General features: G+C 43.8%; 1 protein-coding gene across 1 annotated transcript in view; it reads right to left on the reverse strand.

Moving 5' to 3' along the window:
• The window catches only part of LOC149441590 (transmembrane protein 132A-like), a 555893-nt gene that overhangs the window by 347029 nt on the left and 193543 nt on the right, over window positions 1–15321 (reverse strand). Inside the window, exon 5 of the mRNA XM_089657142.1 lies at window positions 14742–14885. Within this exon, the coding sequence (XP_089513268.1) occupies window positions 14742–14885 (144 nt within the window). The remainder of the gene's footprint in view (window positions 1–14741; window positions 14886–15321) is intronic.

Below are 15321 nucleotides of genomic sequence, written 5' to 3' on the forward strand. Positions count from 1 at the left end.
GGAGCACATTCTGTTCAAGACAGAGAAGAAAGCAGATCCACGCGAGTAAAAGCAACACACTTTACACTAAAACACCTAGTTAGGTCACATTTATCCCCCTGATGTACAGATTTTATTACTAATCACTGTATTAGTGTCACAGGTGACTTCAGATAGCGTTAGCGGCAGTTAGCGTCCCTCCCTCTCAGATAGTCACAGACTGCCCGCCACTACATCAGCTGTTACATTTAAACCTTTGATTGCCAGAAACACACTCACATACATAATAATCCTTTGATAGTATAGTGTCTGAACGGATCAATATCTTTGATCAGATCAGAACTATACAATAGTACTGTGTCCCCACAACCGCAGCGTTAGCAGGATCAGCCCCAACACCTGCCAGCACCTGCATTTAGCCCCTACACTTAACCCCACACCCCTTCTCCCCTAGCAAGTGCAGTGTCAGTAGATCACTGTCACTTGATACATTGAACACAAAACTGCAGGGTAAGCATGATCAGGCTTGATGTCTGCTAGCACTAGCAGGTACTATTTTTGTAGCAGTTCAAGCAGTCCCTGACAGCCAGGTGCTTTTTTTCCCGCAAGTCGCACTAGGTACTGGACAGTGTAGTATCTCTATGCTTGATATTAAATGGGACTTTGAGGGCAGTTGTTCATTGTAACATGTAGAAATATTCTGCAAGATTTTTGTCATCGGTTGAAAATATCTTTTGGACTGTTCTGGAGCCGAATAGAAATAGGATCAACAGAGTTGCTGCAGGAAAGTTCATCTCTTGCATAGAGGAGTTTGACATTCCATATCGGCTAGCAAGCTCTTCTCTCAACAATCATAACCATCACTCCTCATCCTCAATATATATGACAACACCAGAACTGCAGTGTCACTTGGTGACATGGCGAGTCTCATACGTGCAGCACAAGCTGGTGCGGTGGCGAGCACAAGTAGTGTCCCGCAGCCACCAAGAATTCAAACACAGGCCCGTAGAGCCCATAGTGTCCTTCTGGATGTTCTTGCAAATTTTCTGCTAATTCTGCAGCACCTGTACTTCCACCTTCACTGCCCAACCCAGAATTAAGGTGGAAACAGCAAATTTAAAGTGGTTGTAAAGGCTGAAGGTAATAAACTTTCTCTAAGCAGTGGTGCCCCCAGCCTACTCAATACTTACCTGATCCAGCATGAATGACAGCCTTGGCTGCCCCATGTCTCTGCCTCCTCATTAGCTGAGACAGCAAGTGGGAGCCATTGGCTCCCACTGCGTCAGTGACAACCAGTTAGCCAATGAAGAAAGAGGGGGCAGGGCCAAGCCGCGGCTCCATGTGTGAATGGACACACGGAGCAGCGTGTACCCCCATAGCAAGCTGCTTGCTGTAGGGGCACCTGACAGAAGGGAGGGACCAGGAGAGCCTGTGGAGGACCCAAGAAGAGGAAGATCCAGGCTGCTCTGTGCAAAACCACTGCACACAGCAGGTAAGTATAACACGTTTGTTATTTCCCCCCCAAAAAAATAAACCTTCACAAATTGCTTTAACTACTCCCCTTGATTTTTTGGAGTCGTTTTTCACAGATGATTTGCATAATTTGATTGTGGACAAAAGCAATTTATACGAACTTTTAATTTATTTTTATTGCCGCTAACCCAATTTCAAACCTTGCCAGACCTATTACGGTTTCTGCATTTAATGTTTTTTGTGCCTAACCTTCAACATGGACATTACTAAAAAGAATGAGTTGCTGTCATCAATCTGTCATCCTCGGGGTGACCCTGAATACGATAAGCTCCACAAAATTCGTCCCTTTGTGAATCACGTTAACCAGAAAATTTGAAGGTGTGCATACACTCCATCAAAACATCTGCATTGATGAGTCCCTCAATTTTTATGGCTGCCTTACATTTAAACAATTTCTCTCCAGCAAGCGTGCCAGATATGGGGTCAAAATGTATAAAACCTGTGAGAGGGCAACAGGCTATACATGTAATTGTCGGATTTACGAAGGAAAAGCCCTCCAGATGCCACCTTAATTCCCAGACTACATGGGAAGCAGTGGCAAGATAGTTTGGAACTTGGTGTCACCCTTTTTCCGTTATACGTGGACAATTTTTATACAAGCATGCCGGTATTTAGACATTTGTACAATCTTGGAATTGGTGCATGTGACACTGTGTAACCTAATCGACGGGGCTTCCTCCAACGGCTTGTAAATACCGGACTTAGAAAGGGTGAGAACACCTGCTTGAAAAAAGGGGTGGATTATATCAACCAGATGATGAAGTTGTACTTAGCTTTCCAAAGCCGGACGCTGGTACAAAAAAGTGTCTGTATATTTATTTCAATTTGCTCTGTACAACACTTTTGTGCATTACAAAGCAACTGTACAAAGTGGAACCTTCCTAAAATATCAGGAAGGGTACAACATGGCCCTTTTGTATCCAGAAGGTGCTGTGGCCCAAACCCCCAACCCAAATGCAGTGAGCTGGCTGCATCACAGGCATTTTATTTTCCTGATGCCATTCCTGGTAACCCAAAAGTCCCTCCAAAAAAAAAAAATAAGAAGATGTAGTGTCTGTAGCAGACACGGAATGAGGCATGGCACCCGGTTTTTCTGGTTCTCCTGTCCTGGCCAACCTGGTCTCTGCCTCAAGGACTGCTTCCTTCGCTACCGCACACTAGTGGAGTATTAGTATAGGGTACAGCGCGGCATAATCTAGGGCACATATTTACACAGGATACTGGCTATCACATTTTGAGAGACCCTAGAATTGTAGAAAGTTTACAATTTAAGAAAAAAAAAAAAGTTAAAGTAAAAACAAAAATAGTTGTTTTATTGAGTTACTGCTCTATTGTCACCGCTTTATTATTAACTGTTGTTTTCTTTGCAGGAAAACCATTCAGCTGCAGCACCAACCTGCACTGATTCCATGAGCGAGTGCAATTTTAAAGTGTGATGTTTGATATCTATTTACTCAGTGTAACATCATCTTTTAGCGCAAAATTGGTATTACATTGTGTTTGTGTTCACTAAAATTCATTTCCAAAAAATTGGAGTTTGAAAAAATACCATGCGACCTAAAAAATTTAAACACCCATCATTTTATTCTCTAGGGCCTTTGGTTAATAAAAAATATATATAATGTTTGGGGGTTCCAAGTAAATTTCTAGCAAAAAAAACAAAAAACATACATTTTACATGTAGGAGAAAAGCAAGTGGTTAACCTCCTTAGCAGTCTGATTTTTCCATATTTCCGTGCTCAAAGCAGTATATTTTTTTGCATGGAAATATGTATTTTTTTTATTGTAGGCCTGTAATTCTTAGGAATAACTCACTTAAATCTGTCTGAACAAGAGTCTAGTAAACATCCCGGGTATGTTAAAATTTGAAACACGAAATCATAAATTATAATTTAATAAATAATCAAAAAAATTATAATATAATAATAATAAATTTAATTCAATAATATAATCAAACCAAAAACACTGAAATTTGAAATATAGCACCAAGTTCGCACATCACTGAGCAAAGTCGCAAAATCATTTTCAGTGTCTGATGACGAATTTCCCCATGAATCATTATCACTCAATTCTGCAAGTAGTTCTAATTTACTATTGCTGTTCTCTAGCTGGTCTAAAACCGATTTTGACCTAAAGGGACGCTTTTTGGACGCCATGGACGTTTCTCAGTTTCCAGGCAGAAAGAACAGTAAAAATGTAGGCAGGGCACAGGACAAAGCACTACGGAAACAACGTATGTGAAATCGTTTGATACAGTATTGTTTTACTATGTGATTTTAGTGAATGTCACTTTTTGTCATTTTCAAATTTCCCACCAGTTCCATCCCCCGTACGTCCTGACGTCGCAGGGGGCGGAACCCAGAAGACAGATGCCGGCATCCACTGGAGGACATTACAGGGGACACTGCAGGAGGGACATCTCAGGAGCGCAGGACAAGGTAAGAGAAGAACAGATCCCGGAGCAGTGCTGCATGGTAAGCCCGAGTGTAGCTCAGGGTTACCGCTTGTGTTACTGAAACTTTACCCCGAGCTACACTCCGGAATACTGCCAGGGAGGTTAAGAACTATCTTCAGTGTAAAGGAAAACAAGGAGTCCTGGAACTGATGGTTGGCTCCTACAGAGATCTGATCTCAACATCAAGTCTGTCAGCCTACATCCACAGAAGATCTGTGGTTAGTTCCCCAGTATGTCTGGAAGAACATACCTGCTGAGTCAATTCAACAACTGTCAAGAATTGAAGAACTGATGCTATTTTGAAGGCAAACAGTGGTCAAACCAAATATGGATTTAATTTTGATTTCTCTTCTATTCATTTACTTTCCAAAATGAAAAAAATAAACTATTAACACCTCTAATTCTGAAAGCATTCCTAATTTACAGCATGTTTTCACACTTGCTTAATACTTTTCCACAGTACTGTATATTAGGGATGCACCAAAATTTCGGTGGCCAAAAAGCATTGGCCGAAAAAAGCCCTAATCGGCAATTTGCCGAAAGGAAAAAGTGAGCTAATACAGGTGCCACTAATGAGAGGCTTGGCCCCAATGGACGGACTGACTATTTGGCCGGGGGTTTTTGGGGGGCTGTGTGTACTGTAGATGGGGGAAAGGGGGGAGGGGCGGGTGGAGAGGTGGAGACAGGCTCCCTCACTTGAAGCAGCTAATTGTCATTGCCAGTTTTCAAATGCAATTATGGGCTTTTTTTGTTTCTTCACTATGGCTCCAAGAAGGAGCTATCATTCGCACAGCCGCTAAAGAAAACAAAGGGGTGGGGTCACTGGGTAATGGCACTGGGTGACCCTGCTCCTTTGTTTACTTTAGTGGTGAGGCGAATGAAAACTCCTTCTCGGAACTATAGTGAAGAAAAACAAAAAAAAACAAAAGTAGGTAACTGCATTTAAAAACTGGCAATGACATTTAGCAGCGGCAAGTGTGGGAGCCTGTCTGTAAAAACTGCTCCCTCACTGTATACACTGCTTCTCTCTTGCCCCCTCCTTGTACAAACTGCCCACCCCCTACAAAGAGGACCTGTCACTTATGATTTTATTGCCATCACCTATGGTACATGTAGTCTCATATGTGAAAGCATATAAGTAACAGGTCCTCTTTATAGGGGGGAGGGGGTAAGGGGGGCAGGAAAGGAGCAGTGTATACAGACAGGCTCCCTTACTTGCAGCTGCTAAATGTCAGGAGCTGTCATTCATCCTGCAGCTAAAGTAAACAAAGGGGCGGGGTCACACAGTGGCATTACTCAGTGACCCCGCCTCTTTGTTTAGTTTAGCAGAGGGGGGAATGACAGCTCTTTCTCTGAGCTATAATGAGGAAAAAAAAGCTGGTAATTGCATTTAAAAACCAGCAAAGACATTTAGTGGTGGCAAGTGAGGATGTGTCTGTATATACTGCTCCCTCACTGTATACACTGCTCCTCTCCTGGCCATGCCTTGCATACACTGCCCTCCCCCCACCCTCACCTCCCTACAGGGAGGACCTGTCACTTATATGCTATCACATAGGGGACCCCTATGTGATAGCAATAAAAACATAAGTTAAAAAAAATAAATACAAACACACAATAAAAGTAAAAATAAATAAATAAAAAAATCGAGCCTCCGCACCCCCACATACGCCGCCATTTTGGTTGTCAGCCAAGTGAATCCTGAATTTTTGGTTTCGGCACCAGAATTTTCATTTCGGTGCACCACTACTGCACGCATGTATATATATACATACACACACATATGTATACACACACACACATATACAGTCATGGCCGAAATTGTTGGCACCCTTGATATTTTTCCTGAAAATCAAGTATTTCACACAAAAAAGGTATTGCATTAACACATGTTTTGCTATACACATGTTTATTCCCTTTGTATGTATTGGAACAAATATAAAACAGAGGCAGAAAAGCAAATATGACATAATGTCACACAAAACCCCAAAAATGGGCTGGACAAAAGTATTGGCACCCTTAACTTAATATTTGGTTGCACACCCTTTGGAAAACATAACTGAAATCAGTCGCTTCCTATAACCATCAATAAGCTTCTGACACCTCTCACCCGGAATTTTGGACCACTCTTCCTTTGCAAACAGCTCCAGGTCTCTCTTATTGGAAGGACACCTTTTCCCAACAGCAATTTTAAGATCTCTCCACAGGTGTTCAATGGGATTTAGATCTGGGCTCATTGCTGGCCACTTCAGAACTCTCCAGCGCTTCTTTGCCATCCATTTCTGAGTGCTTTTTGACGTATGTTTGGGGTCATTGTCCTGCTGGAAGACCCAGGATCTTGGACGCAAACCCAGCTTTCTGACACTGGGCCCTACAGTGCGACCCAAAATCCTTTGGTAATCCTCAGATTTCATGATGCCTTGCACACAGTCAAGGCACCCAGTGCCAGAGGCAGCAAAACAACCCCAAAACATCATTGAACCTCCACCATATTTTACCGTAGGTACTGTGTTTTGTTCTTTGTAGGCCTCATTCCGTTTTCGGTAAACAGTAGAATGATGTGCTTTACCGAAAAGCTCTATCTTGGTCTCATCTGTCCACAAGACGTTTTCCCAGAAGGCTTTTGGCTTACTCAAGTACATTTTGGCAAACTGTAGTCTTGCTTTTTTATGTCTCTGTGTCAGCAGTGGGGTCCTCCTGGGTCTCCTGCCATAGCGTTTCATTTCATTTAAATGTCGACGGATAGTTCGCGCTGACACTGATGCTCCCTGAGCCTGCAGGACAGCTTGAATGTCTTTGGAACATGTTTGGGGCTGCTTATCCACCATCCGGACTATTCTGCGTTGCAATCTTTCATCAATTTTCCTCATCCGTCCACGACCAGGGAGATTAGCTACAGTGCCATGGGTTGCAAACTTCTTGATAATGTTGCGCACTGTGGACAAAGGCAAATCTAGTTCTCTGGAGATGGACTTGTAACCTTGAGATTGTTGATATTTTGCCACAATTTTGGTTCTCAGGTCCTCAGACAGTTCTCGTCTCCTCTTTCTGTTGTCCATGCTTAGTGTGGCACAGACAGACACACAATGCAAAGGTTAAGTGAACGTCTCTCCTTTTTATCTGCTTTCAGGTGTGATTTCTATATTGCCCACACCTGTTACTTGCCCCAGGTGAGTTTACAGGAGCATCACATGCTTGTAACATTCTTATTTATCCGCAGTTGTGAAAGGGTGCCAATACTTTTGTCCAGCCCATTTTTGGAGGTTTGTGTGACATTATGTCGAATTTGCTTTCTTTCCTCCCTTTTTTTGTTTTGTCCCAATACACACAAAGGGAATAAACATGTGTATAGCAAAACATGTGTTAATGCAATACGTTTCGTGAGAAATACATGATTTCCTGGAGAAATATCAAGGGTGCCAACAATTTCGGCCATGACTGTATATATATACACACACACACACATTATGTGTATATATATATTCACACACACACACTATATATATATACATACACACACTCATATATATATATATATATATATATATATATATATATATATATACATATATACACATATACACACACACACATACATACACATATATATATATATATATACATACACACACATATACACACATATATATATATATATATATATATATATATATATATATATATATATATATACACATACATACATACACACACACACACACACATACATACATACATACATACACAGTGGGGATCGAAAGTTTGGGCACCCCAGCTAAAAATTTGTATTAATGTGCATAAAGAAGCCAAGGAAAGATGGAAAAATCTCCAAAAGGCATCAAATTACAGATTAGACATTCTTATAATATGTCAACAAAAGTTAGATTTTATTTCCATCATTTACACTTTCAAAATAACAGAAAACAAAAAAATGGCGTCTGCAAAAGTTTGGGCACCCTGCAGAGTTAATATCTTGTACTGCCCCCTTTGGCAAGTAACACAGCTTGTAAACGCTTTTTGTACCCAGCCAAGAGTCTTTCAATTCTTGTTTGAGGTATCTTTGGCCATTCTTCCTTACAAAAGTCTGACAGTTCTTTGAGATTTCTGGGCTGTCTGTCACGCACTGCTCTTTTAAGGTCTATCCATAGATTTTCAATTATGTTGAGGTCAGGAGATTGTGAAGGCCATGGCAAAACCTAGGATTTTGAATTTGATCCGTTGCGCAATCGGAAGCCAGTGGAGGGATTGGCAGAGGGGGGTGGCGGAGATGGAGCGGTTGTAAAGGTGAATGAGTCTGGCAGCCGTATTTTAGGATCGACTGAAGCGGGGATAGCTAGCGGCGAGGCAGGCCAGTAACGAGGAAGTTGCAGCAGTCGAGTCGTGATATGATGAGGGAGTGGATGAGCTGTTTAGTGGTTTCTGGGGTTAGGAACGTGCGTATTTTGGCGATGTTGCGGAGGTGGAGTCTGCACGAGTTTGTTAAAGATTGGACTTGGGGATGGAAGGATAGGTTGGAGTCCAGAATGACACCAAGTACTCTGGCCTGAGGGGCGGGTTTGATGGTGGCGTTGTTGGATGTGACGGAAAAGTCAATGGGGGGTGGTGTCCGGGCTGGGGGGAAGACGAGAAACTCGGTTTTGGAGAGGTTCAGTTTAAGGAAGTGAAGCGACATCCAGTCTGATATGTCGCTCAGTAGGTGTGTAATTCGGGCGGAGACCGAGGGGGTGAGGTGGGGGGTTGAGAGATAGATTTGTGTGTCGTCGGCATAGAGGTGGTAGTTGAAGCCGTGAGAGTGTATGAGTTGGCCAAGGGAGGAGGTGTAGATGGAGAAGAGAAGGGGCCCGAGGACAGAGCCTTGAGGGACCCCAACAGAGAGGGGGAGTGAGGGGGAGGTGGTAGCATTACAGGTAACGCTGAAAGAGCATTGTGACAGGGAGCAGGAGAAAGCAGAATCTCTGAGGCCGAGGGAGTGTAGTTTTTTGAGGAGGAGGGGGTGGTCGACTGTGTCGAAGGCCGCAGAGAGGTCAAGGAGTAGGAGCACTGAATAGTGGCCATTAGCTTTGGCGGTTAGCAGGTCGTTGGAGAGTTTGAGTAAGGCAGTTTTGGTGGAGTGTAGGGGACGGAAGCCGGACTGTAGGGGATCAAGGAGGTTGTTGTCGTTGAGGTGAGAGCTTAGGCGGGCTTAGACTAGGCGCTCGAGGAGTTTAGATGTAAATGAGAGCAGGGAGATGGGTCTGAGGTTGTTCGGGTCATTGGGGTCCAGGGAGGGCTTTTTAAGTATGGGGGTGATGTGTGCATGTTTCAGAGGGGAGGGGAAAGTGCTGGAGGAGAGGGAGAGATTAAAGATGTGGGTGAGGGAGCGTAGGATGGAGGGGGAGGGAGGTCGTAGGAGTTGTGAGGGGATAGGGACGAGGAGGCAGGTGGTGAGGCGGGCATCAGAGAGGATCTTGGAGACTTCCTCGATGTTAGTAATGTCAAAGGTGCGGAGTGTTGGGGGGGCTTCAGTATGTGGAATGTAGGGTGGGGTGGAAGTGGAGGTCAGAGCAGTGGTGGGGCCGTGGGAGAGGGGTGATGAGAGGGTAGTTGAGCAGGAACACGGTTGGAGGGAGTTTGAGCAGCGACGAAGTCCCTGCGGGTTATGTCGAGGGAGAGGGGGGATGAGGGGGTAGCTGTGTGAGAGGGGACGGGTTGAGAGGGCGTGTGAGTTGCAGCGATGTCCTTGCGAATTGTGTCAATCTTGTTTTTGAAGTGATTGGCAATCTCAAGGGCAGTGAGTGAGGTGCTGGGTGGGGGTGGCGACAGTAGAGAGTTGAAGGTGGAGAAGAGTCGGCGAAGATTGGAGGAGAGGGCCTTGATGAGGGTCAGGAAGTAGGCTTGTTTGGCTGCGTGGAGGGAGAAGGTGTAGGTGTGGAAGGCAGATTTGTAGCGGGTGAAGGCTTGTTGGGATTTGGTTTTGAGCCATAGTCGCTCCAGGGCACAACTGTGTCGTTTGAGGGTTTTGGTGTGATCAGTCTGCCAGGGCTGGAGCGGTCGGGGTCTGATGTCGCATGTGGTTAAAGGCGCTAGTGAGTCAAGGGCTGTTGACAGCGCATTGTTGTAGGCAGTCATAGTCAAGTCGGGGCAAGACAGGGGGAGGATGCTGTCGTGAAGTTGATCAGCTGCAGAGTGGAGGGAGGCAGGGTTAAGGTTGAGGAGGTTACGGCTGGTAGTAGTGTGACATTTGGAGGGGTAGGCGTTGGAGGACGAGGAGATAGAGAAGGTACTCAGGTTGTGGTCAGAGAGAGGGAAGGGGGTGTTAGTGAGGTTGTGGGGAGCGCAGTGATTGAAGAAGACGAGATCAAGGATATTACCGTTGGAGTGGGTGGTGGATTGTATGCACTGTGCAAGTGCAAAGGAGGAAGTTAAGTGGAGGAGATGGGATGTGTCTGGGTTGTCGAGGTTGAGAGGGATGTTGAAATCCCCAAGGATGATGGTGGGTAGCTCAGAGGAGAGGAAGAAGGGTAGCCAGGAGGAAAAGTTATCCAGGAAGTGGGATATGGATCCAGGAGGCCGGTATATCACAGCAATCTTCAGGGGGGTTGGGGAGAATAGTCGGACACAGTGGGCCTCGAAGGAGGAGAAGGATAGGGAGGGGGGGTTTGGGAGGACTCGGAAGGTGCTCTGCGGTGACAGGAGCAGACCAACCCCACCACCTTTACGACCATTAGGCCTGGGTGAATGGGTCCAGGTGAGACCTCCGTAGGAGAGTGCACCAGGGGAGGTAGAGTCAGTGGGCTGGATCCAGGTTTCCGTGATCGCTAGGAGGTTGAGGGAGCGGGAAACAAAGAGGTTGTGGATGGTGGTGGTGGTATATATATATATATATATATATATATATATATATATATATATACACACATATATATATACACACACACACACACACACACACACACACACACACACACACACACACACACACACATATATATAGACAGGAAACAATCACCCCAGTTTGGCTTTCTACTTCTTTAGCTAATTGCAATGAACTTGCATGGCAATTTCCTTCTCATCAAAAGACGCTCCTGTCGAGGTATTAACTTCCGTGAACGACCTGGACGTCTCTGTGAGATGGTTGCAGTTCCATCTTTGTTAAATTTGTGTAACACTTTTGCAACAATATTCTGACTGATAAGTAAAGCTTTGCTGATCTTCTTTGTAGCCTTCACCTCTCTTTTGTAAATAAATAATTTTCTTTCTCAGGCCTTGTGACATTTCTCTTCCATGTGGTGCCATTGCTGACAGCTTGAAATGGGAAGTGGTTTTCTTTGTTACATAACGTCCTTTTATAATCACCTGTCTGCTGGGCATCTGTTTAATGAATTAGACTCATCTGTAGTTTAATTCTTGTTAATTAGAATTTTGTTGTGTAAAAGTTAGCTGTGCTCCTTAGACTTTCATTGGGGTGTATTCATTTTTGCATCATGGTCTTGAATGAATTTGTTAGGAAAAATACTTTGTGTGTGCAAATTAACAAAATTTGTTTGCCATGAATGGCCCGGTAGTATAGTGTCCCTTAGAAAATATTGCTTCTGAAAGAAAAATAGAAGGTTTTTACAAGGATATCTACAAGGGATTGTAAAATGTAGGTTGCATAATAAGACATGAAAGGGGTTTTAAAGATCCAGGGGGCAAGTTAAATGGTTTTGTCCTGGTTTGTGGTGAATTACATTCTCAAAGAGTAATTTGTTTACCTATTTAATGTGGTTGTCCAGGCTAAAGATTTTTTAACCTTCAGGCATTCTATGCCTGAAGGTAAAAAGCCTTCCAGCCCCCCCAAGACTTACGATACAGCGATGTGCATAACAGCCTCTGCTCTCTGGGGTATGTCCACCATCATTGACTGAGACCAATGCTATCAGTCACAGCCAGTGAGCCAATGAGGAGAGAGAGGGGGGGGAGGGCGCACACACAGAGCAGTGGCTTGAAAGCGAGCCTGTTTGGGTGCCCCCATAGTAATCTGCTTGCTCTGGATGGACTCGGCAGAAGGAAGGGGCCAGGAGTGCCGGCGGGGGCCTTGAGAAGAGGAAGGTCTGGGATGTTCTGAATAAAACCACTGTACACAGCAGGTAAGTCTAACATGTTTGTTGTTGTTTTTTTATTGCCTTTAATATCACTTTAAGAGTGATAAAGAATGCTATTTTGACCTAATAAATACAGGAAATATCTGAACAATTTAATTTGAAATGTATGTCTTTATTCTAATCCAAGAGGTATTATTTGTCACACATAAGATTAACCACTCGCCTACCAGGCACTTATACCCCCTTATTTACCAGGCCAATTTTCAGCTTTCAGCGCTGCCGCACTTTGACAATTGCGCGGTCATGCAACATTGTACCCATATGAAATTTTGATCATTTTTTTCTCACAAATAGAGCTTTCTTTTGGTGGTATTTAATCGCCACTGGGCGCTTTACTTTTTGCTCTATAAATAAAAAAATTGCAAAAAATTTGAAAAAAAAAAAAAAAAGTTTCTTTGTTTCTATTATAAAATTTTTCAAACAGGTATTTTTTCTCCTTCACTGATGTGCGTTGATGAGGCAGCACTGATGGGCACTGATAGGCGGCACTGATGGGCACTGATAGGCAGTACTAATGAGGTGGCACGGATAGGCGGCACTGATAGACAGCACTAATGAGGTGTCACGGATAGGCGGCACTAATATGCAGCACTGATAGGCGGCACTGATAGGTGACACTGATGATGGGTACTGATAGACGGCACTGACTGGCATCACTGCTGGGCACTGACTGGCGGCACTGACTGTCACAACCCCTGGGCACTGACTGGCAGCACTGGTGGGCTGCACTGGTGGGTGGCACTGGTGGGCAGCACTGGTGGGTGGGCACAGGTGGGTGGCACTGGTGGGTGGGCACAGGTGGGTGGCACTTCTGGGCACAGGTGGGTGGCACTGCAGAGTGGCACAGGTGGGTGCACTGCTGGGCACAGGTGGGTGCACTGCTGGGCACAGGTGGGCGGAACTTGCGGGTGGCACTGTTGGGCACCGATTATCAGGGCACTGATCATCAGTGCCCTGATGATCGGTGCCGATCCCCGCTGTGACAACTGCCGGTTCTCGGCAGTACTTTACTCACGATCTGACAGCGTGAGGAAAGTGCAGCCGAGAACCGGCACTTGCATTTCCCTGTGATCAGCGTGCCATTGGACACCGCTGATCACGTGGTAAAAGGCCGCTGTGATCGGCCTTTTACCACATCACGTGATCAGCTGTATTTTGAGACTTCCACATAAACCAACTTAAAATTAACCATGTGAATGGGCTCTAAAAACAAGTGTACTATGATTTTCTTTTAACTGAAAATCAGTAGGTCAGTGGTCTCTCAGACAATAATATCAATAGTCGGACTGTAGTAAAGAGTTAAACAAGAGATAAGAAATATTTCATAAAGAGAATCATTTGTAATCTAGAATACATTTAGTCAGTTATTTAATATAGCTAGTTAATTAGGTATAGTGTGTGACAGTATATTCTTAATTATAGTTGACTATGTCTATGTATTTCTGTGTTTTCTGTCCTTGACTAAAGGATGAACCTTGTTTTAGAAAAATGTAGTTACAGTTGTGGTCAAAATAATAGCAGTCAGACATCACTAACCTGATCAATCACTGTTTTTGGTAGAAATGATATTTCTACATGGCAAATAATTTACTAGCAGGTGTAGTAGAGTAAAAGAAATCCAACAGACCAACAGTCATGACATGCATGCTGCTGATTCTGTGTAATTGAAAGAAAGCGAAAAACTACCATTCGAATGGATAGAAGAATAGCCAAAATGGCAAGGACTCAGCCAACAATCAGCTCCAGGAAGATCAAAAAAGGTCTAAAGTTACCTGTGAGTACTGTTACAATTAGAAGACGCCTATGTGAAGCCAAGCTATCTGCAAGAAGCCCCCGCAAAGTCCCACTGTTGAAAAAAAGTCATGTGCTGAAGAGGTTATAATTTGCCAAAGAGCACATTGACTGGCCTAAAGAGAAATGGCGCAACATTTTGTGGACTGATGAAAGTTAAGATTGTTCTTTTTGGGTCTAGTGGCCGGAGACAGTTTGTCAGACAACCCCCAAACACTGAATTCAAGCCACAGTACACTGTGAAGACAGTGTTATTATTTCTAATAAACTCAAATGACAAATAAATCATAACTATTATAATTATACTTGGTAATCCGTTAGGTAAACCAGTAAACATATTAGCCCCTTTACCTGGAAGGGGGTGTACGGGGATGGGAAGGACTGTCTGATCAGCCACTGGCTCCTGATCATTACTATTATTTCAGGTACTATAACGCTGAGAATTTACGCAGCGCTTTAGGAGCTTACAATCTAAGGTCCCCAACTCACATTCATACACATACTAGGGCCAATTTAGAAAGGAGACAATTAACCTACCGGCATGTCTTTGGAGTGTGGGAGGAAAGTGGATTACCTGGAGGAAACCACACACACACACACTTGAACCAATGACACTAGTGCTGCCAGACAGAAGTGCTAACCACTTAGCCACTCTTCTGCCCATTACTAGAGATCAGGATCGAGCTTTGACAGCTAGGTGTTGGGAGCATACAGGCCATCCATGAATACATATGAGCAGCATGTGGGTGTTAAAGTCCATCCTCTATGCCACACACACATGCATTACGTAGGCGGCAAGAGGTTAAACTGGTTTTTACAAAACAAAAACAAGAATGCTTTATGTTTGATTATGGTCTCACCTGCGCTCTGAAGATCCTCTGTGAGTTAAGTGTCCTATAATTGTGTGATGTTTGGCTCCTTTCTGTGTCTCTGTTTTTATTGCCCAAGTGTTTGGAGCAGCGGACCGAGCAAAGAGAAGCTCCAATCCAGTACGGCACCGTACCCTGTAAAAATTTGAATATAGCTTAGAAAAACAAATCTGATTTACAACTGGTGCTACCAACAGGACTAGAATCCAGTAGACAATGATTCTAGTCTGAAATATAATAATTTCAATAATACATTTTACTTTATAAAAAAATCTTGCCAAACAGAAATCGCTATGTCTTATCTGTCTAGAGGACCATGTTTACTGATTGTAAGCCAAAATTGCAAATTTACATAAAGTCCGAGGTCCTGTCACAGACTGAGAGATTCCTGTAATTAGTAGTTTTAATGTACGATCGTAGATCAAATGCATCCAATTATAGTGTCACTATGGCAAACAGACATTTTCTACTTCATGGCAAGCCTTCTTGTAGAGAGAGGAAGCAATCACCAGATACATGCAAGAAAGGAAAAGGAAGGGAGTGTAGACTGTCAATAATTTTATTAAAAACA

The sequence above is a fragment of the Staurois parvus genome, unplaced genomic scaffold (genome assembly GCF_062004578.1).
Source record: "Staurois parvus isolate SC_StPar_1 unplaced genomic scaffold, SC_StPar_1.0 ptg000969l, whole genome shotgun sequence".
In the NCBI taxonomy this organism is placed as follows: domain Eukaryota; kingdom Metazoa; phylum Chordata; class Amphibia; order Anura; family Ranidae; genus Staurois; species Staurois parvus.